This window comes from Microcebus murinus, chromosome 2, assembly GCF_040939455.1.
Source record: "Microcebus murinus isolate Inina chromosome 2, M.murinus_Inina_mat1.0, whole genome shotgun sequence".
Taxonomy (NCBI): Eukaryota; Metazoa; Chordata; class Mammalia; order Primates; family Cheirogaleidae; genus Microcebus; species Microcebus murinus.
In genome coordinates this window covers 5,780,002-5,803,099 of record NC_134105.1, presented here as the reverse complement: position 1 = coordinate 5,803,099, position 23,098 = coordinate 5,780,002, and the positions used below count along the sequence as shown (strand labels likewise).

At 48.5% G+C, this 23,098-nt stretch overlaps 1 protein-coding gene across 3 annotated transcripts in view; it reads right to left on the bottom strand.

The window, feature by feature from the left end:
* The window catches only part of PEX14 (peroxisomal biogenesis factor 14), a 133,616-nt gene that overhangs the window by 6,289 nt on the left and 104,229 nt on the right, over positions 1-23,098 (bottom strand). For 2 of the 3 annotated variants that reach the window (XM_012791416.3, XM_075993913.1), the window contains exons 4-7: positions 20,309-20,437; positions 3,989-4,074; positions 1,583-1,685; positions 322-419 (exon numbers count right to left, since the gene is read on the bottom strand). In XM_012791416.3, coding sequence (XP_012646870.2) covers positions 322-419; positions 1,583-1,685; positions 3,989-4,074; positions 20,309-20,437 — 416 coding nt within the window. The remainder of the gene's footprint in view (positions 1-321; positions 420-1,582; positions 1,686-3,988; positions 4,075-20,308; positions 20,438-23,098) is intronic. The other variant, XM_075993908.1, reaches the window with a different exon arrangement.

Here is a 23,098-nt window from a genome sequence, read left to right as displayed (position 1 = left end):
TGCCCCTCCAGTGGCCTCCAGAGCCGCAGGGATGTGGCTGCCACCAGAGGGCTGCAGACAGAGGGTGGCTTTCCCTCCCTCCTGTTGGGAGGTGACAGACACAGAAAGGACGGCCTCGATGGTTAAACGGCACGCCGGCCACACAGCGAGCACCGCCTTCCCTGTCGGGGCAGTGCCGTGGCTGCCGCGTAACCCTCCGGGACCTCCGAGGCCAGACGAAGTCAGGCCCGCAGACGGCGGCCGGCTGGGCACCGAGGGCAGGAGCGAAGGGCTGTGGGGCAGAGCTGGACCTGGGAGACCCAGGGGCGCAGGGACACGTACCTTGGCGGCAGCCAGCTCGTGGGCGAGCTCCTGGACCTTCTGCTGCTGCTGAATCAGCAGCTCCTGGACGGAGGCGAGGGTGGTCTGTAACTGAGTCACTGGGAGAAGAGAGCAGGGGCGACACTGTTAAACTGATACCCCAAGATCTTCCCTTCTCCCTGTCCACGCACCTAGGAGCTGCTCGTGTTCCTGCTCCGTCTAATTTATGTGCAGACCCCCAGCCCCGCGATCCATCTAATTCATCTGCGCTCTGGGGAGTCTGCCCACACCGCATCTAACCTCTAGTATTTCTACTTTATCTTTCTATTGTGCGGTTGTCCGTGGTCAACAGTATATCGTCCACAGCCCTCCCCTCTAATTATGGCAGCTTATGATTTGCTCGGCTCTCCCGGCTCCTACGATGCCACATCCCTCATCTCCCAGGCCTCACGGTGTCCTTGTGGAACTCAGAGAAAGTCTCCAGTCCCGGGAGAGCAGAGTCTCCGGCCTCGGCAACACCCAGGAGCGGCTAAGACTGCAAGTCCCGTTCCAGCTGCTCCTTCCTCCCTCCCCACCCGCCCCGGGGTCACGTGACCTGCGGGGCCTTGGTGCCGCCACCGCCAGTGGGACAGATGTGCCACGGGACTGCTGAGGGCTTCTCGAATGTGCCCCAGAGGGACTCGGACTCCTGCCTGGGACAGGGGGGCCCTGCCTTCCCTGCCTGGGTTTTTAGACTCCGAGCCTCCGTCCAGTAAACACGTTTATAAAGGAGAGGAGCCACCTCTGGCGCGACAGGTCCCAGCTAATCTGGGCCATCATTGGGGCACTGGGTAATGAACACGAGCCCTGTAGAGTCGATAACAGAGGAGGTGGCCGGGGTCCCGGGAGCCACAGTAATTACAGACTCTCTTGACCCTGCGCTGGATTCTTAGAGGGAAGGGGGAAAACCACTGAAAACCCCCCTGAAAACCTCATAGAAGCAGAAATTAAAAATGAACTTTACAGCCCTTAGAAAGGCTGTCATTTTATTCCCCTTATTAATATTCTGAGGTTGGGAGCCTTTCCGTAAAAACATAATTAATTGAGGCCGCGCCGACAGTAAACAAGCAATTTCAAATTAAACTGAAATGACGGCGGCTTCATTTGCAAATGTGAACAGATTCTCAGAGCAGATAAATGAAGTCACCACATAAAGTGGAGACGGAGGGAGCGGGGAGGGGGCAAGAAGGGGCTGCTTGGGGGAGGCTTTGAGGGGTGACTTGATGGAGTCATTAATCTTTACCTGTCTGGGCCACGCTGCCAGTCAGCTCGGAGAGACTGGCCTCCATCCTCTCCAGCTGCTTCCTGTCCTCGCGGCCGCCCAGGATGAGGGGGAGCAGGTACTTCTGCGAGAAGCGGGACGGGGTGAGGGGCGGGCACGCGCCGGGGTTATCCCTCAACCATCTCCGATCCTGCTGCCCAACTTTCCCCGTCATCCCTGGGTTTTGGAAACCCCAAGCAAACACCATAAATGAACAAGATATTTGCAAAGTTACGAGACAGTGATTACAACCACGTAAAAACTCTGCCTGAATAAGGACAAGGACCAGGAGGGAACACGGACAAAAAAGTCAGTTTGATCTGTGGCGACGGAGAGCTTTTTGGTTCTTTTATTTACTTTTTCTTAATGATGCTGTAATACGTCAGTAACAAAAGTTTCTAAATTCTACTTTAAAAGTTGTAAGATAAAAATGTGGACAGATATACAAGAAATTGACACTCCTGGTGGCCTCCAGAGAGAAGTGAAAGGAGGTTTTCACTGCACACATTTCTGAATCTTTAACATTTTGAACGCTGTGAATGAATCACTCATTCAGAAACAAATGAGTAAAATTAAATAAACAAAAAATTACTCGAGAAACTAAAGAAAAATCAACAACAGATTTCTGGAACCCATGCTCCTTTACTAGGGGATAACAGACAAGCATTTCGAGGCTGCTGGAAGAGCCTCAGTCTTTTTCTGAACTAAGCCTGAATCCTCAGAACAAACTTCCTTTACCTAAGAGCCAAAAGCAGTCAAACCCCCCAGAACTGAAATCAGGGGCAGAGGGAGAAGATGGGGCAGGACCAGGAGAAACTGGCTCTGGGGACAAAGACAATGGGTGCTGCCGGATGACCCAACAAGGGTGCCTAGAACAGAGACCTGGATGAGGGGACATCTAGGATAAAGGCACAAGGGTGGTGGCTGGAAGGTGACTTGGAAGGGAGTGGAGGCATGGAGGTGGGCGGGGGCCGCTGGGGCTGCCAGGTGGGAGAGCAGGGCGGCGCAGAGACAAAGCCCTCGCCGGTGAGACAGTGAGACCCGCTGCCAACCGTAATGGGTGGCGCCAGAGCTAGGGCAGCGCGGGCCTGGCCGGGGTTACCAGGGGATAACTTGGGTTTTTAATCTATCTGGGCCCTGGATAGGGAGTGAGGCCTAAAACTTCTCCATTAAGGTTTCTGTACTGGGGAAGGAAAAGGTCTCTCACAAGGGCTTTGTGGGAACTCATTTCAAGAGCAACTCTTAAGTGAAGATTATTATTTAGCACATATATAGAGGCATTTTCTATTTTGCAAAGTGCTTTTCAACCATGGTGTTAGTTACCACTCACAACTGAGCTGAAACTCACCAAAGGCAGCCCTATGTTTCAGGCTGAAAATGTCCTAAGTGTGAAAGTCAAGAAATTCTCATACGAGTAACCAACTAAAAACCTCATTTCTGAGACCAGAAATGATCCAAGACCAGGAAGGAGCAGATACACTACCCCAGCCTAAGTCTTTATGTATTTATAAAGCAAGATGATGAATTCTTACTGCTGCTGCTTTTCTTCTTTCTTTTCTTTTCTTTTTTTTTGAGAGAGGATCTAGCTCTGTTGCGTGGGCTAGAGTGCAGTGGCGTCAGCCTAGCTCACAACCACCTCAAACTCTTGCGCTCAAGTGATCCTCCTGCCTCAGCCTCCCAAGTAGCTGGAACTACAGGCATGCGCCACTATGCCTGGCTAATTTTTTTATTTTTTGTAGAGACAGGGGTCTTTCTATGTTGCTCAGGTTGGTCTTGAACTCCTCCCCTCTCAGCCTCCCAAGTAGCTGGGACTATAGGTATGTACTGCTGCACCCGGCCCTGGTTGTAAATACTAGAGTAGGGCGATGGTGCACAAAGCACTTCCTACAAGCCAGGCACGGTCCTAGGCCTTTTCCAAATGAGCCCACTCCTTTCATCATCACCACAGCCTCAGAGGTAGGTGCTATCATCTCCGTTTCACAGATGAGAGCTGAGCCAAGGCCACACGGCTTCTAAGGGGCAGAGCCAGGGTTCAACACAGCCTGGTGTCCGTGCTCTCACTCACGATGTCACTCTGCCTCTCATGCTGCTCAACACACGCCGGGCACTGTTCTAAGCACCGGCCATGAACTGTCAATGGATGGACCTCACGGTCCTCCTGCAAGCGGAGCGTGACAAGAGGTGGGCTGGAGCCTGGGCAAGAGGTGGGCTGGAGCCCCAGCAGGGCGGGGACTTGCCCAGGCGTCTCCCCCAACCTGCATGGCCACCGTGCTCCAGGGCTGAGCGGGGCAGTGTCTCTACACAGCAGCCAAGGACCTGTGACACGGGGGCCGAATGCCCGAGGGTGGCAGAGGCATGGCACATGCGGCTGCTGAAAAGGTGACTCACCTTGTAGAGCTGGTGAAAGCCAAATGCGATCCCTGCCATGATGATGGCCAAGGCACCGTAATCTCGCCATCGGGAACCTGCAGGGCCTGAGGGCGGGAAAAGGAGAAGCATTAAGAGAAGTGGCACACAACGTCCTTCCCCAGGGAGCACAGGCACAGTGCCTCAGTGGCACTGTCTCCTCACCTCCAGTGAAAGGCAGCCAGCTCCAGGAGGACGGTATATGGTTGTCAGCAACATCAGCTCAGCCCTACCCTCCTCTTCCCAGGCTCCTAGAGCCACCTGCCTCAACTGGGACAGGAGTGATCTCCAGTCACTGGCACTGCACACTGCTGGACAGAGGTGTTCAGCACTGAGCTAAGTCCCCGGAGAGGGGAGTTAGGTGGCAGAGGTGATCTGAAGACCTACGGCCTGGTCTCTACCTCCAGGAACCAAGGATCTAAAAAGGAGCCGGTGAGCAGACCCAGGTGTGCATCAGTGCCCCTACACGTGGCCCTACCACAGCCAGGGACATACCAGGGGCAGCTACGGGACAGAGGGAGCTCGTGGCGAACAAGAGGAGGGTAAGGCCCGTGGTGAACCGGATCGCCCTGCTCTACTCTCACACTGAGCCAGCAGAGAAGACGCAGTCTACAAATGACTGAGCGAGGCAACTCCGGAGACTGAGCGATCCGCCCACCTGACAGCGGTGTGAGAGTGGGGTGGCGGGGAGAGGGGCCCTGGAGGAGATCTGCCATCTTCGGGGCAGAGGAGGAATAGGCACAACAGACAGAAGGTGGGTCGGTGTGCACCAGGCGAGCACCCCCGGCCTTACTAAGGGGAGAAAGCTGCCCTGGCCCAGAGAACTGCAAGAACAGGGTGCTCAGGAGAACAGAGCGGGTTGCATAAGCTCAGGGAGCAGAGAGAAAAGAGGCGGAAATGGTGGTGGGGCTGGCTGCAACGTGTTTCAGAAGCAGCGGGGAGCCGCACAAGAGTCTGCATCAGGGAGTGCCAGGGTCTGGGGACGTGGGAGGCTGGGGTGGTGGGATGGCGAGTGGAGGCTCCCGCAAGGGCCCCCAAAGGTGGAGGGGGCTGGACTAGGACAGGAACCAGGAGCGGAGCCGCCTCAGGACATGCTCCGAGGCTGCTGCTGAGGAACTGGAATGGGGAGGAGCAGCCTCCTGGCCCAGGTCTCCCTCGAGCACCACTCCTGAGGCAGCTGCTGCTGGGGGAGAGGACAGGACAGGCTCCTGCATGCGCCTTTCTGGGGACAGAGAGCACCCACATCCCAATCTCACTGCAGGCCACCTCGGGAGGGCCTGGGGCCACTGTTCCCAGAGCGGCCAGTGGCGTGGGACACAGAGCAGCATGGAATGAGATCACAGCGGCACAGCCAGTTACCCAGAAGGCACCGAGGCCGCGTGCCCAAGGGAGAACCGGGAAAGGGTGAGGGGGAAGACAGCAGCGCTCCTCAGACCCTCAGGACAGCGTCACCGCCGTCACCGCTCACCTGTGCCTGCACGCTCCTGAGGGCCATGCCACGTCCTGGTGCTTCAGGACCAGGCGACGGGCGTTCTTCAGGGCAGAACGGGGGCCCGTGGGGAGGAGCTGCTGGCACGCAGCCACCCCAGATCCCACGCGAGGGCCCCCAAGGGGGTGAAGGAGACACCCCTCGTCCCCGACTGCTGAACGGGGCTCTCGGGAGGCGGAGCAGACTCGGGGGCAGGGCCTGGCGTCTCCACGCTCCCTGCCCGGTCCTCCCTGCTGTGGACTCCACATGAGATTCCCCAGCGTGACCCAGCCCTGGAGTCTTGGTCACAAAACTGTAGTCAGCACACGGCCTGTCCCTCAGCCCCTGCTCCCGTTTCCGTACGCTTTTGGAACAGGTAACAAACACTGCGGTTCACACACCAAATAGCGTGAGTCGGGCCGAGGCACAAAGGCTTCCTCCACCGCCAAGGCCACGCTCCTTGGCTGTTCCCCGACCACCAGACCACCGGGAAAGCCACTGTTGGTAGTTTCTCTACAGCTGCATAACATTCCATTTAACCTTCCTACCGACGGGCATTCGGCCCCATTCCAGGCTCCCCCTCTTTCCCCAGTGCTGCCGTCTCCCGCACAGGCGCACGCACACCTGTGGCCCTCAGAAGCCCCGGGGCCCGGTCCACAGGCACGTGCATCTGCAGTTTTGAGAGCCGCTGCCACGCCACCGACAAGGGGGTCCCACAGTTCACCCCACCAGCCTGTGCACCGCGGCTGCCTCCCCACAGCCACGCCGACACAGCGTGAGTCAGACGCGGAGACTCCTGCCAACGCTGCGCGGGGAAACAGCTTCACTCCAGCCCTCATTTGCATTGATCTCATTTTGAGTAGGGACTGAGCGTCTTTTTCATCAGTATTTCCTTTTCAGTGTATCTCGCATTCTCGGCTTTTCTACTTGATTTCTTTCCCCTTATCACCTTAGAGAGACTTTTTATATCTCAGGGATATTAGCCCTTTGTGATATGAATCGCAAACACCTTCCCCAGTTTATTTTTCTTTTGACTCTGCTAATGGTGTTTTGTGGCATGGAGACATTTTCCTGTTTATATAAAGTTACCAATCTGTTCTTTTATGGGTTCTGGGGCTTGTGTTACAGCGAGCAAGGGCCGCCCCTCCCTCCCTAGGCTGCGCAGTGACACTGGGCGTTCACGTAGGAAACCGAACGGGACAGCAGCAGACATCCGACAGGAACTGCTTCTCATTGAACAGGGAGCTCTGAGGCCACTGAGGCAGCTGGATCTTTCACCTTGACCCTGAGGAGCCGGGCACTCGGAGTCTCTGCCGGGGCGCCCTCTGTTTCCCATTTCTCTACGAGTCAGCTTTGCTCTGCGCGCCAGATGCAAAATCTGACATCTAATGCAAGTTCATTTTGAGGAGGAAACGTGAAGCTAGAGTGACGCTGCCATTCGTTGAGAGGGTCGCTGCTCAGGAAGGCTTCAGTCCACGCCCACAACAGCCCTCTGTGCAGCCGACATTCCCAGAGAAAACATCTTCAAAACGGGGCCTTCGTCCAGAACGTCGCATTCACCACTGATTTCCAAACACCCACTAAATCTCTTACAAGAAAGTAGTTGTAACCAAGATAAAAACTTGACCAGAACCCAAGGTTTGCTGGACTCTTCTGCTCTCCTGCAAACGCGTGGCACCACGAGAAGCACAGCCTCTTCCTGCTGGGCTTCTGGGCCGCCAAGGCTGAGCAGACCAGGACCCTCCCACGGTTGCCCCCACTTTCCAGAGCCCTGAGCTCCTCCAGCCCCTAGAAACATCTGTGGGCCCTGCCAGCCTCACCCTTCACCCCTCACTGCTCCTCGTCCCTGCCATGCTCGCATTAAGAACATTTTATTGCCCCCTGGTTTTCATTATTAATGAAAAGGGACCAGAATGATCTTTCCTAAAGTTCAGAGAGTCTATAAAGACAAGAAGCTGAAATGCCATTTTACTCGTTTTGGAGATGTGTGATACAATTCTGTCTTGTGGCAAAATGAAAAAAAAAGAAAACTAGGATGGAGATGACCCTCGCCCACTGCGTGGCTCTCAAGGGTAACAGACCAGAGTTACCACAAGAGCATCAGTGTGACCCAAACTGGCTCTACCTCCCGGCCACAACCACCTGCATTCCTGTCCCTGCCCACTGATTTTTTCCAAGTCCAGTGTAGACTGAGAGCAGGGCACCTGGGAGCACGGCCTCCTGTCACCATGCTCCCCAAACGGCCAGAATTACAGAGACAAGGGCAGAAATGGGGCCAGTCACTCTTCTGCTCTAGCTGGGTAAAGAAACTGGATGAGTGAGCTCTGTAAAGGCTTCAGCCCCTCCGGTGTGGAGACAGATGCCGGTCTGTCCGGCACACAAGGCAGCCGAGTGGGCAGGAAGCCTGGGGCCAAGTCCCTGGTACCACAGCACCAGCCAGATGCTTCCCAAAGACATTTTTCTCTTCTTATCAAGCACTTGACTGAATGTGGCAGAGCTCTGCTCGCCCCAAAGAACCCAGGAAGAATGATATTCCAACTCTCGCTCAGATCCAAATCGTCTACGGCACTTCCTCAGCAGGCATGACTGGCTGAAGGCTGGCGGCATGGTCACTCATCAGTGCCACATCCTGGGCGTCTCTGATGGCTGTGGCAATTAACACCTGCACAACTGAGCAGTTCTGGGACTGTCCTCAGGCTATGGGATGCAATGAGTTAGGGGGTACGTCACTGTAGGGAGAAGGGTGTAGGGCTAAAACCCAACGCCTTTCTTAACTTTTCCAAGGACTCCACGAACTAGCGTGAGCTCTGACAGTCCCCACGGAGGTTTGTCTGCCCAGAGGCTCATGGTGGACAGAGCCCACGCCAGAGCCAGAAGAGCTGTACCCCACGGCTCCTTAACTGTGCACTGAACAACAACAAACCAACAGTACTCAATTTCGTTAACTCTATCTCTATCGACCAAGAAATTCTCAGCTAGCAGAGAACAAAGATCATCCAGTAGGAACACATGCATGGGCCTGGGACTTGTGTGCACAACATGGCAATGTTGAGCCTGAAATCACTAAGTCATGGACTCAGCCATCGACACCACGGAAATCCTACAATTCAGGAAGATTCATCAGCGACATAGAGCTGAAGCTGTCACAAAATCATCCTGCTGAGACAATATGCACTCCAGTGACGTGCCGGCTGACAAGAGAGAGAAGACTGTCCTGTCCTTGGGGAGGCTGGCAGCCCATGCATGGGGCAGGGCAGTGGCAGACACCAGGCAGGCCAGGGGAGGTCCCCTCCACCCTGAGCAGGGTGGGAGCCCTGACCCCACACAGCAGTGGATCTAGCTCCTCAAATCAGCCCACCAGCTTTGCTCAGAAGCCACCCTGAACATTATGCTCAGACAAACCCACTCACAGTAAGGTCCTGGAATAAAGCCAGCCCAACAAATCAGTGCTTGCTATAGCACAGGATGCTGGGCTACCTGCACAGGAAGACTGGTGACCAGCTGCAGGTCCCACAGGCCAAGCTGAGGAGGCTAGCAACAGCTGGGCGGGGGCGATGGCACTGAAGCTCATGGCTTTGGATGGCTGGCAGGGTTGGTCAGAAGGACAAACCAACCTAGAGAGCAGCAACCAGACACAGACCATCCCTGCTCTGAGCAGAAGCACCTGGCCGGGCTGTATGGCCAAAGGCACCACAGCAGCCAACACAATCACATCTGAAAATCCAAAGCCTGTCTTGACATGTTCATCCTCTGAAAGACAATCCTTTCCACTGCTCATGGGCTGCAATGCTATCAGCAGTGTCATCTTTAGGCAGGAAGGACACTGAGGGCATATCTATATCCCCTCTTCATAGATTAAAAAATATGAGCCCTAATTAAGCTGTTAAGAATTCAGAAGAGTCCAGAAATAGACCCATGCTTATATGGTCAACTGATTTTTGACAAAAAAGGCCAAGGTAATTCTGTGGGGAAAGGATACTCTTTGCAACAGTGGTGCTGGAACAAATAGATATCCACAGGAAAAAAATGAACCTTGACTTCTTTACGCCGTACATGACAACGCAGAATGGACCACACACCGAAACAAAAAAGCAAAAACTATAAAGCTACTACAAGAAAACAGAAAACACAGAAGAACATTTTTGCTATCCTGGGGTAGGCAAAAACATCTTAAGATACAAAAAGCATGACCCATAAGAGGAAAAAGTTGATCAAATGGACATCATCAAAATGCACAACTTATGCTTTTCCAAAGGGACTATCAAGAAAATGAAAAGACAAGCCAAAGGCTGGGAGAAAATATCCACCAAACATATATCTGATAAAGCAGTAGTCCCTTACCTTTTTGCTACCAGGGGCCAGTTTCACAGAAGATAATTTTTCCATGGACCAGGGTGGAGGGACATTGGGGGGCAGTTATAGGATGACTCAAGCACATTTCATTTACTGTGCAGTCAAATCTCTCTGCTAATGATAATCTGTAATTGCAGCCGCTCCCCAGCGCTAGCATCACCGCCTCAGCTCCACCTCAGAGCATCAGGCATTGGATTCTCATAAGGAGCCACAACCTAGATCCCTCACATGCACAGTTCACACCAGAGTTCAAGCACCTGTGAGAACCTAATGCCACTGCTGATCTGACAGGAGGCGGAGCTTATGCGGTGATGCGAGCGATGGGGAGCAGCTGCAAATACAGATGAAGCTTTGCCTGCCCACCACTCACCTCCTGCCGTGCAGCCCAGTTCCTAACAGGCCATGGACTGGTACTGGTCCTTGGCCCAGGGGTTGGGGACCACAGTTGATAAAAGACTTGTGACCGGAATATATAAAGAGCTCTGACAACTCATTAATAAAAAGATAATAGGTGGGTTTTTTTGAGACAGAGTCTTGCTTTGTTGCCCAGGCTAGAGTGAGTGCCGTGGCATTAGCCTAGCTCACAGCAACCTCAAACTCCTGGGCTCAAGCAATCCTCCTGCCTCAGCCTCCTGAGTAGCTGGGACTACAGGCATGTGCCACCATGCCCGGCTAATTTCTTTTTCTATATATATTAGTTGGCCAATTAATTTCTTTCTATTTATAGTAGAGACGGGGTCTCACTCTTGCTCAGGCTGGTTTCAAACTCCTGACCTCAAGTGATCCGCCCGCCTCGGCCTCCCAGAGTGCTAGGATTACAGGCGTGAGCCACCGCACCCGGCCAACAGTTGTTTTTTTAAGTGGTCAAAAGATTGGAAGATACTCTTCACAAAAGATATATGATGGCCATGTGAAAATTTGCTTAATATCATCAGGAAATATAGGAACATATAGGAAAATATAGGAACATAACATATAGGAAACATTAAGGAAATATAAATTAAAAGTACTGTACAATAAGGTTCCATTACATATATATTAGAATGGCTAAACTTAAAAACTGAGAATACCAAATGTTGACAAGAATATGGAGCAACTGAAACTCTCACACATTGCCAATGGAAATGCACAGTGATACAACCATTTTGGAAAATAGTTTAACAAGTTTCTTATGAAATTCAACATACATCTAATATGTGACTAGCCATTCAACTCCTAGGTATTTATTTACCCAAGAGAAATGAAAGTGAAAGCATATGTATACACAAATGTTCATAGCAGCTTTACTCTCAACAGTAGGTGTCCTCAAACTATGGCCCGTGGGCCATATGTGGGTGTTTTTGCCCGTTTGTTTTTTACTTCAAAATAAGATATGTGCAGTATACATAGGAATTTGTTCATAGTTTTTTTTTATAGTCCAGCCCTCCAACGGTCTGAGAGACAGTGAACTGGTCCTCTGTTTAAAAAGTTTAAGGACCCCTGCTCGATAGCCTCAACTGGAAACAACACACATGACTATCAACTGGTCAATGAATAAACAAATTGTGGTACATGGAGCAACAAAAGTTAGCAAACTATGGCCAGCTGGCCAATCCCACTTTAGTCTGTTTTTATAGAGCCAATGAGCTAAGAATGGTTATTACATTTTTAAAAGATTATAGCATGGGGAAAGGGAGAAGAACAGGAAGAGGAGGGAGAGGATGGGGGAGGAAGGGGAGGAAGGGGAAGAAGAGGAGAATGGGTGACAGAGACACATACGGCTCACAAAATCTAAAGTATTTCAGACCTAGCCCTTTACAGAAAAGTCCACTAATGCCTGGAATACAACTCAGCAATAAAAAGGAATTAACTACGTGTATAAGATACATTCCTGTATATGATATATATGAACCTGGATCAATCTCAAAAGTATTATGTTACAGTAAAGAAGGCAGACACAAAGATTACATGCTGTATGAGTCCATTCATACGAAATTTTCTTAAAGAGTAGAACTATAGCGACAGAGCATAGATTGGTGGTTAACAGAAACCAGAGACAGGGGAGAGGGCGGACATACAAGGCACAAAGAAACTTTTGAGGGTGATGGACATTCTCTATATTGTGAGTGTAGTGTTGGTCACATGAGTTAAACTAGTTACAACTCATTTGTATAAGTCATTGAATTGCACACTTAAAATTGATGAATCTTATTATATGTATATTATATTTCAAAAAAGTCAATTAGAAAAAAAAGAATTATCTTTATTTACTTTTTATATTTAAAAAAAAAAGAGACAGGGTCTTGCTCTTGCTCAGGCTGGTCTTGAACTCCTGACTTCAAGTGAACCTTGCACCTTGGCCTCCCAGAGTGCTAGGATTACAGGCGTGAGCCACTATGCCTGGCCAGAAATAAAAGGATTAGGAGAGATCCAGAAACATAAAACTACCACATCCAGCAATTCCACTCCGAGATATCCACCCAAGAGGAATGAGACACAGGTCCATGTGGGACTCGCACGTGAATGTTCTCGGCAGCACCCATGTCGGCCGGGACAGAGACGGTCTGGATCCCTCAGCCAGTGAACAGATGGACAGCACAAGGTACAACCACACAGCGGAATACTATCCCGCCATAAAAAGGAAGTATGGATCCATGCCACAGCATGGATGAACCTAAAAATATGTTAAGTAAAGGAAGCCAGGCAAAAGAAATCACATATTCTACAATTCCATTTACCTGAAACACCCGGAAAAGGCAAATTTATAATGATGGAAAGGAGATTAGTGGTTGCCTGGGGCTAGAGGTAGGAACAGGGATTAACAGTAAATGGGCCCAAAGGATTTTACTGGGGAGACGAAGTGCTCTAAAGCTGATTTATAGTGATGGTTGTACCACTCACTAAAGTTACTAAAAATCATTGACTTGTACACTTGAAATGGATGAGTTTTATGATATGTAAAATATACTTCAATAGCTTTGTTTTAAAAAATTATTTTTTAAAAAGAGGAATCTAGAAACAGACTCATGCATACACGGTCAATTGATTTTTCATAAGGAGACAACTCAAGGGAAATAGGATAATCTTTTGAACATAAGGTGCTGGGACAATTGGATATCCACAGAGAGAAAAGTGAACCTTGACTGTCACCTCACACCACACACAAAAAGTAACTGAGACTAGATCATAGACCTAAACATAAAAACTAACACTATAAAACTTCTAGAAGAATCGTAAGAGAAAGTCTTCCCAACCTTGGGATAGGCAAGAAACCTATCCCAACCAACCTTCTTAGATAGGACACAGAAACCATGAATTATAAAAGGAAAAAAAAAGATAAATGAATGTCATCAAAATTAAAATCTTCTGCTTTTCAAAAGGCAACGTTAGCTGGGCTCTGTGGCTGATGCCCGTATGCCAGTGACTACGGAGGCTGAGGTGGCAGGATGGCTGGAGGCCAGGAGTTTCAGATCAGCCTGGGCAAGAGAGTGAGACCCCATCTCTTAAAAAAAAAAACAAAAAAAAACAAAAACAAAAAAAGGTAATGTTAAGAAAACAAAAAGGCAAACCACAGACTGGGAGGAAATGGTTCTAAAACATATACCTGACCAAGGAATTGAATCCAGAATACATGAAGAACTCTTTCAACTCAGTAAGAAGATGATTAATAATGGGCAAAAGATTGGAACAGACATGTCACCAAAAAAGAGCTGCAAATGTGCAACAGGCTCATAAAAAGATGCTCACCTGACTAGTCATCACAGAAATATAATCCCAAACCACCATGAGCTACCACTGCACCCTGTATACATTCAAATTGCTAAAAGTAACAAGACTGAGAATACCAACTGTTGAGGGTATATAGCAAGTAGAACTCTTAAACATCATTGGTGGGAAGATAAAATGATGCAACCACTTTGGAAAATAGTTTAGTAGTTTCTTATAAAGTTAAACTTATACTTAACATATAAACCAGCAATTCCACTCCTAGGCACTCACCCAAGATAAATGAAAACATACAAAGACTTGCACACAAATCTTCAAAAGACTTTTACTCATAATAGCTCAAAACTGGAAACAACCCCCAGTCCATCAATTGGTGAATGGATGCAAACTGTGGTGCATCCATACAAGGGAACACCACTTAATCGCAAAAGGAAGGAGCTTCGGGCATGCATAGCAATGCGGATCACAGCACCCCGCTCAGCAAAGGAAACAAGACACAAAAGAGCACACACCATACGGTTCCATTCACACAGAACTCCAGGGAGGAGCAACCTAGCAGGCAGCAGCTGAAAGCAGATCGGTGGTTGCTCTAGAATCAGGATTGGGGGGGGGGTGTCTGGAAATTGGACATAAGGAAACCTTCTGGGGTACTGGAAATGTCCTACAATGTGGCGATGGTTGTATGGGAGTATAAACTCATCAAACTCAAATTGTACAATTAGAGTGAGCACATTTTATGTAAATTACACCTCAATAAAGCTGATTTAAAAAAATTAAAGCTCTGTTCAGAATTTTTTTTATAAAAGAGCTAAAGGAAGTCTGTGGTGACAGAGAACAACAGGAGCAGTGTGGATTCTCTCTCTGTCCCGTCAGCGGCTGAGCCCAAGGGAGGAAGCAAGATCTGAGAACTTCAATGCAACTTTTACAAATGTACCCCATAATATTTGATACATATAAAATATATAAAATTTATATAAGTTAGAAAGAATGATAATAAAATTAGCAATTCCAAACCCACCTAATTTACCAGCTAAAACTTTCCAAACACCACTGAAGCTGGCCATATGTTCTTTCCCAGCCAGAGGTGACCATTATCCTGAACTTAGTGTTTATCAGAACCCAAACTTTCTATGGGATGTGAAAAGGTGAGAACATGCCTCACATCAGCCTCCCTTACAGACAGGTATGACTGTGCCATTGAGGTCCAGCCAACAGGGAGAAAGTGCAGGTGACATGGGCAATTCTCAGGAAGTGTCCTTAGAAGGTGCCCTGCCCTTCTCCTTCCTTCTCCCCGCTCTCACTGGCTGGATGGCAGATGGGACGGCTGGAGCTGGAGCAGCTACGCTGGGCCACAAGACAGACGCCAGCCGGGGATTCAGAACAAGGAAGCAGAGAGGGTCCCTGAAGACCAGAGGGCCTCCTGGCAGCCTGGACTGCCTACATTTACACAACAGAGAAAAAATCTTCTATTTTTTACAACATTCTTGTTTTGGGTTTTCTGTTATCTCTAGCAGATTTTTATAAAACTAACACATGGTCAGCACAACCATAATCCTAACTACCATCAACACCGAAGACTCTTACTGGCCTAAGAAGCCTAAGGAAAGGATCGCTTCATCCAGCTCTCTCCGCTGGTACTTGCCCTCGTCAGCATCCACAGTGGCATTTATTTGGCCCCCACATGGCACCAAACCAGGAGGAACACACAGGAAACAAAATGGACAGGGCACGTCCTAATCTAGACCAGTAACAAGGACAAAACAAAAAATATATAATTTATTCAAAATTAGAGAATATTTTCTTCATATACAAACCAGTAACTTTTATGTAGCAAAAAATGAGATTTGTCTCTAAGCCAGCAAAGAGAAAGAAATGGAAGTGGGGTGGCAGAGAGCGACATTTCCTATTTTACCTCCTGATGGGAACACGTGCTGTCCGCGTGCCTTCTGTGTGGTCACCTCCGAATCACTGACACGCAGGACACCCTGGCACCAGGCCTCCTTGCTACTGTAGGTTTGGCTGCAGTTTACTGACCCTCAAATCCAGTTCAAGTCCTGCCCCTTCCAGAAAGCCTTGCCTGAGACCAGCATTCTCGAGTTTCCTTGGTTCCTAAACTCGGAAAGCTCTCAACATTCCCTCCAGACAAGGCTCCACGGGCGAGCCTTCTCTGTCCTTCCCCAAGCACTGGGCTTCCCTCTATGTTAAACAGTGATCCCACGCAGGCAAGACCTGCCCCTACCTCTCCCGCAGTCTGCCCGGAACCGGCCGCGCAGGCCTCGCTGACCAGCTACCGGGGGAGCTCGCTCAAGCTGATGCTATTCCCCGACAGCCCCACGCTTCCACCAGCGCTTAGCCATTCCACCAGCATCGCTAGAACACCTGCTCAGTCAGAGCCGCGGGCCATCAGATTAAAAACAAAGAAGCCTTGGAACTCGTGGTTTAATAGGGAAGATGCTGAAATAAACACTTAGGTGTGGTGCGGGGGGAGCGGGGCACCCAGAGGGCTGACGAGAGCCTCCGTTCAAGTCAGAACGGAGCAGTCGACGCTGACCCCAACTGGAAGAGCAGCAATGAGCTGGCCAGCGAAGGCCACGGGGATGCGGGGACAACTGCCCCAGGCAAACGGCCCCCAGGATGTCTTCCCTGACTCCCCACGTGGCATCTGCTCAGACGATTGAAATAATTTGAATATCAGTCTAAGAAAAATATGGTCAAATAAGTAATATGGCCTCAAAAATAATTAGATGCATTTCAAAGTAAAACATCACTGTGCCTTTAGTTGTCCTCTGTCAGGGTGACCGAGCCACCCTGCTCCAGCTGTTTCTTCGGACACTCCCACTCTGTGCTGCAGCCGGACTGAACCACCCAGAGTTTCTTAAGCTCATCGTCACACCAGTCTCACATCCACGTGCTTTTGCGTCAGCCTGAAACGCTCTTGTCCATCCTGTCTGATCACTGAACCAGTTGTCCCTTCAAACCCACTTGAGCATCTGCTCTCTGAAGCGCCCCTTCCTGGCCTGTGCCACAGACTTGCCCGGGCCCACCTCACAGGCCCTGCTGTGTTTGCTTAACTGCCCCTCCCACCAGACAGGAGCAGCTGGGGACCTTCACCCAGCACAGGGGTCCAGCACGGTGCCTGGCACACAGTAGGCATTCAGTAACTATTGCTCAGTGAATGAAGATAATCAGGGGTAGCCAGGCACAGTGGCTCACACCTGTAATCCTAGCACTCTGAGAGGCTGAGGCGGGCGGATCACGCAAGGTCAGGAGTTCAAAACCAGCCTGAGTAAGAGCTAGACCCCATCTCTACTATAAATAGAAAGAAATTAATTGGCCAACTAATATACAGAGAAAAAATTAGCTGGGCATGGTGGTGCATGCCTGTAGTCCCAGCTACTTGGGAGGCTGAGGCAGGAGGATTGCTTGAGCCCAGGAGTCTGAGGTTGCTGTGAGCTAGGCTGGCGCCACGGCACTCACTCTAGCCTGGGCAACAAAGCGAGACTCTGTCTCAAAAAAAAAAAAAAAAAAAAAAGACAGTGGGGCAGGGGGTGGGGGGAGGTTCAAGCCTCAGAAAAAATTATTATCCTACAAAATTTACACCGGCCCTGCTTATATCTCATAACTACCTGACTTCTTGTCTCTGGAAGGAAAGGAGGCCAAACAGCTCAGCCTGAGTTAACCAATGCAGCACTTATCAGGACTCCAAGCTCACGACTGCAAGGCCTGCGCACATACACGTACTGATTCCCAGTTCAAAGTCAAACAAAAAGAAACCGAAATGGAAAACAGAATGTCAAATCTCCTCTCGATCCACAGCCTGACTTTTCATGAACTCTACCGACTTTCTTTTAAGCCCTGAGAACACCAGTTTATGCTCACACCAGGTGACACCACGCTTCCCCCTTGGTGTCAACCTCCTACCGCTTTCACAAAAGCCTTCCCTGACTTCTCCAGCCCACATTAATTTTTCTCTTTTCTGTATTCTTATAGAATTTCTTGTCTGTATAATTAATTTTGGCATTAAACTACAATGTCTTATATTATTCTTTTCTTAAGGGTTTATCTTATCTTTCCCAAAGAGCAGGCAAGATTCTTAAAGATTATGTTTCGTATCTCTCACATGATACAGTACTGAGCATTCAGTAGGTGCTTAATAAACACAGAGGAATCAAACCAGTACCATTCCAATAAGTCCCTGTGTGCTCTTTGCTGGCATGGGCATTTACTAACATCTCAAGGTCACACAAGCATGCAGGGCTGGGCCCAGGGAATCCCATTTTCCAGGCTTGAGCTCAGAGATGGAATGTCCTTAAAAAGCCAAGAAATGGGAAGGAATGGGCTGCCGGGGATCTAGATGTAAAATCGGCAGGAACACACATGAATGGAGGCCATAAATCCCTCCCGGACGCAGACAATGCCGCAGTGATAAGCATGCAGATTGCACACCTAGTTCAGAAACTCCCCTGAGTTTGCTTGTAATTAAGGGGGTTAGAAAGGTAAAAAAATATATAAACCCAATTAATCATTTAAATATTTAAAGTCAGATTTTTTTCCTCACTCCAGGATTAGTATATTTCATAACGCCAGCAGCAGACAGCCCTGGTTTTTACTGGGGTTCATTTTAGAGCATGTTTAAACTAGTCAGATTGAGTGATGCTTCCAGCAACTAATCGCATGTCAAATAAAAGATATTTTATGTAATAAATTACCGCTACAAGTAATTCAAATGTCATTTATCAGTTTTATTATCAGTCAGGCAAAGTCTTGTTTCTCTATATTAATCAAAATCAAGCTTTTTTTTTTTTTTAAGCAGTTTTGACACCTCTTGGCAAAAGTACAGAAGTGAAGAGGTAGTCGCCCCCGGAGCTGAAAGGAGCAATGTAACGGTACAAGAAGAACGAAGCTCAATGGTGACAACTAAAAACTTCAGGTATTTAAAATTACCATTATCATTGTTTTTATACTAGTGTCAAAGCAGGAAGAAGTCTGTCTCCAAGAAGATGTATTTTATTTTTAGGGCTGGGAGACTCTTAAAAATACTCCTACCTCCATACCTCACCGGGTAATGCTTTTTCTCAGAGTGATCTGGACCTGAGAGTGATTTAAATGACTGCACTGCCCTCCCCACCCCATTCTTTTACCTCTTTCAGAAAGACTAACTGTTTAACCCTTTGTGCCTTCAGAAAGGAGGCAAATGCATGGCATTTTAGGCCCACTCTGTGACCAACCGGAACAATTTGTCTGAGCAAGAAGTTTCCAAGTAGCCAAGAGACCTGTTTGGTATTAAGCCATGGGAAGAAACAGCTGGAATAGAACAGATGTGCATCTTAGAAAATTCTACACCCCAGCTGCCATTGCCTATCCTCAACAAATCCCATTACACGGCTGGGCCTAGGGACACAACTAAAGAACCAGTGTAGAGACTCAGCCTTTGGTTAAAAAGAAATAAGTAAAGTAGGTTTAGGACCCAAAGCAAACCCTACGGACTGGAAGGAATGATGGCCAGGGAGGAGAAATGGATCCAAGCTGACAAGTCACAGGCCTGACCCAGCAGCCCAAATTCAGTCCAAGGCTGAAGCTCTGTTCCCCTGGAGTAGGCTGACTAAGCAATGACCAAGGGACAGATACACTAGAGTGGGTGCTTCCTGGCCACCAAGCCTTATCCAGAGAGCAAAAGATGGAGATATCTAAATGAGATCTGTGACACACAAAGCAGTTCTAACCGCTTGCTGGCCCCTGCACGTGCAGGGAAGAGTGGGCCTTGCTGGCTCTGTCTACCGTGTTGATCACGCCTGCCCAGCTCCAACACAGCCAATGAAAACAAAGGGGAAGGGAAAAGAAGAAGGTAGTTTCAGACCATGTGTTGGGGGATCAAAAAGAATCTGTCATTTTAAAATAAACTCTTTAAAATCTGATACCGAACACTGTTTGAAATCATTCTTTGAAAAAATAAAACTTCTGAGATAGACAACTAAAATGAAGACAATTATAGAAAAGGCATTTTCAAAGATAATAGATCCAATGATGAATTACATTAAAGAAACAAAATTGTGCTATTTCCCATAGCTTTGGAGCCAATTTTAACCTTTTTAGACTTTTCATACATGACTTAAAGAAGGGATTCTAGCTATATTTTGTAGATATACATTTATTACTAGCTTTAAGAAAGTTTATTCCTACAGTAGCTCTCATTTAAAAACAACAAGATCCTCTCATGGGTCATGATCTCATATCATAATTAAAAGTAACATTCAGAAGGGACTTTTACATTTTAACTTGAAATTCTCTAACAGATTGCTACTGTATGAATATACATGGTATAGCCAGGACAAGGGAGGGAGGGAATGGGAAGACTGGCCTAAACCTAAGAATATCAACTTTAGAAAATAAAATTAGGAGACAAGTTATTTCAGTGAACAAATAAAAATGCATTCACGCTGTTATTAGTGAAATAGTAACATTCAAAAGCACTCATAAGAAAATGGAAACAAAACCAATAAATAATTTTATAGTTTCTTGCATGTAACCAAAATACTTGAAACAACACAATAAACTCATGTATTCTGGTCCCTTGTCTCTTTTTAAACCTTTGTCACATAGTTAAAAGTCAGTCTAGGAGATGTGGGTATGTCACATTCTTTGGGAAAAACCCAAGAGCTTTCCACTACTCTCAGTTTCTCCCGGTTGGCAAGCCTGAGAGAGTAAAACACTGCTCTCTGGCCAGAGTCCTGAATCCCAGTCTCAAGGTTACGCAGGAGTTTGAGTGGGTGACTTACTGTATGGCTGAGAAATGAGGTGAGGGGGCTGGACGGGAACCACCTGGGTGGCTGGGCCCAGGGACGAAGGCTCATCGGCCGCAGTGCCCGACTGCTGGAAAGCCAAGTCAATCTCCTCATCTGTCAGCCCTGGGAGAAGAGAACATAACTGCAGGTGAGTACCTTTCGCCAATGTCCATGGCTGCAACAAAATCTTCACTGAGAAACAACCCCAAAAGCCACAGAATGCCTAGCATCCTAGTAAGTTGCCTCCCCGATTTGGGATTCTCCGGAACCTCTCTCAGTTGCAATTTAACCTTAAGCGACAGAATATTAGCCTCCACACTGCTTCCAAATGTGGCTCATTCAATTTCCTTAATTTATCCTTGAGTTTATTGCTGCTTTTGAAGTCGCTCCGTACTGCAATTCTCCATTCTTCCCCCCGAAAACAGATACCATCAACTGCAAATGTGGCTCATTTTAATCTGTAATGGTGTTAAAAAAAGAGGGGAAAAAACTAACAATAATGCATGAAAACAGACAGGGAAACAAAAAACTAATTATTGGGTGAGACGACTAATTAGTCTAGATCGTTTCCGAAGACGGGAATAATTTGCTTTATTTTATGACAAATGCAGAAATAAAAGGAAAAATCAGGACCGACTGTGATTAGTATGAATGGGATATAGAATGTAAAGAAGAAAATAAAACAAGAAAACAGATCAAAACAAGGCCAGGCCCAAACTTTCAGATGATTATTACTCTAGCCTATCATAGGCTGCCTATATCGCCTTTGGCTAGTTTTTCTTTTCCCTTTTTTTTAATCCTCCCAACACTCTAAACCACACTGCACATGGGACATCAGGAAATAGCAGGGCGCCATCTGCAGTGGCGATAACATGTGGAGAGGATTTGCCCATGGAAGAATAAAAGGCAAGTGAAAACCCCATGAAGACCACATTTCCAGTGGGCACACAGCTGGGACATTTTCAATGGGTCTGAGGCCAACTGGGGACATTAACTCTTGGGGAGGAGGAGGAGGAGGAGGGCACCGACCAACCCAAAGAAAAGGAACAAAGTGCGGCATGCAGGTACGAGAAGAACTATCCCAGGCCAACTCGGGAAGCAGCTATGTGTACAGAGGCGCTCCAGCTGTCGAGAGTAGGAAAGGCAGGTGGGAGGTCACCACTAGTCTGCAAAAGACCACTCAGCCGGCCCATGCTGTTCCGGGAATCCCAACATCCAGTCGAGCCGCAACACAGAGCTTTTAAACTAGAGCCGAGAGCTTTTCCACATCTGGTCGGCAGCTCTCCATTAGAGGCCCACAGCATGGTATATTTGCCCCTGGGGGTAGATGAAGTACAAGGAGGTTCTGAGGATCAGCATCTTCAAAAGCATGGTGCCTCCTACTCTGTGCCTAGGGGCTAATAGATGGTGCACATTAATGCTTTAAAGCACAGCTCTGCCCTGCACCGTACCAGCATGTGAGTTGACTACAGCCATCCCTCAAACTTTTCATGTCCTACCACAAGCGATCAAGGGAGAATGCCTAAATGGTCCTGGACCCTTTTTTCCCTTCTCTGTGCTGAGCAGTTGAGGTCTGTCCCCATTTAAAACTGCAGCTCTTCCCCCTTTCCCCTCCTCTCACAGTGGAGCTAGCCAGAGGCAGGCAAGGCCACACTGCTGGGAGTGTGAAGGGCCACTAGGCTGCCCCGACTGCACTACGCTCTCAACAGACTGGTGGGCGGATGAAAACGTCTCCAGGGTTCAAAGTGTATCATTTACTGGCACTTACCACCTTCCAAACAGAAAAGCGAAAGTTCAGTAGAGTACAGTAAGACAGGGTGTGCTCCTCCTCCCTGACCCTCCAGCTGCCAAGGGATTGCTTTACCCGTCATTTTGCCTCCAAGAAGAATGGACGGGGCACTCAGGCTTTGTGCCTCTCGGGCTCTGGCCTGCGTGGTGACTGACGACCACTCCTACTAAGCAGGAAGGGAGAACCCCTTTCAGAGTCCTAGCAGGAAAGACGTTGTTTTAACCAGTTCATAATCAGCCATTAGAGAAGAAAGCGGCACCTGCGGCGTCAGCACAGGCTGATGGTCACTGGTACACTATGGAATTTCACAGTCCTGGTGGTTCGTGTGCCTTGTCAGCCGCTGGCTGCAAATGAGGATAATTTTCCCAAAAGGAGCATTCAGTTGCATTCTCATTTTCCCTTTTGGCTCTTTCAAATATAAACAAGTACGATAATGTTTAACACTGGGGAAATATACAGTAAGTTACAGGCTGTGCTGCGGCCCTGAGAGCCGGAGCTGGTTAAAGGGACAGGACTCCCTGCCTGTTGTTCTGCCCTCTGGCCCTGAGCTTTTACGAAGCCTATTTTCCTAATAAAACATGTTCCTTGCATTATCGCAGCTGGGCCCACTGGTGAGGCCACGGCTTAAAGGGCATCAGCACTTCCTCCAATCTCGTGTTTTTCAGAGACCTTATCGTTTGCTGCTCCAAATTTACACTGGCTGGGATTCTGGTAGCTCTAGTTCTCTAGGAGAGTCAGGATTCTGACTTAGCTACAATAAATGAACCCTTTTACTTCTTTAAAAAAAATAAGCATTCTAACAATTTCACTGAATAATATAATTTCAGAGCTGGGCCATTATCCCTGTCATTGCCCTCATTTAACAGATTAAAAAAACTGAGATCCAAGGAGAGTGCAAACAGTGGCCCACATCCTGCTTGTTCTAGAGAAGGGTAATGCTGATGTCAACCCAAGGCTCTCCCTCTCCGGCCCAGTGACTTTCCACTATACCACAG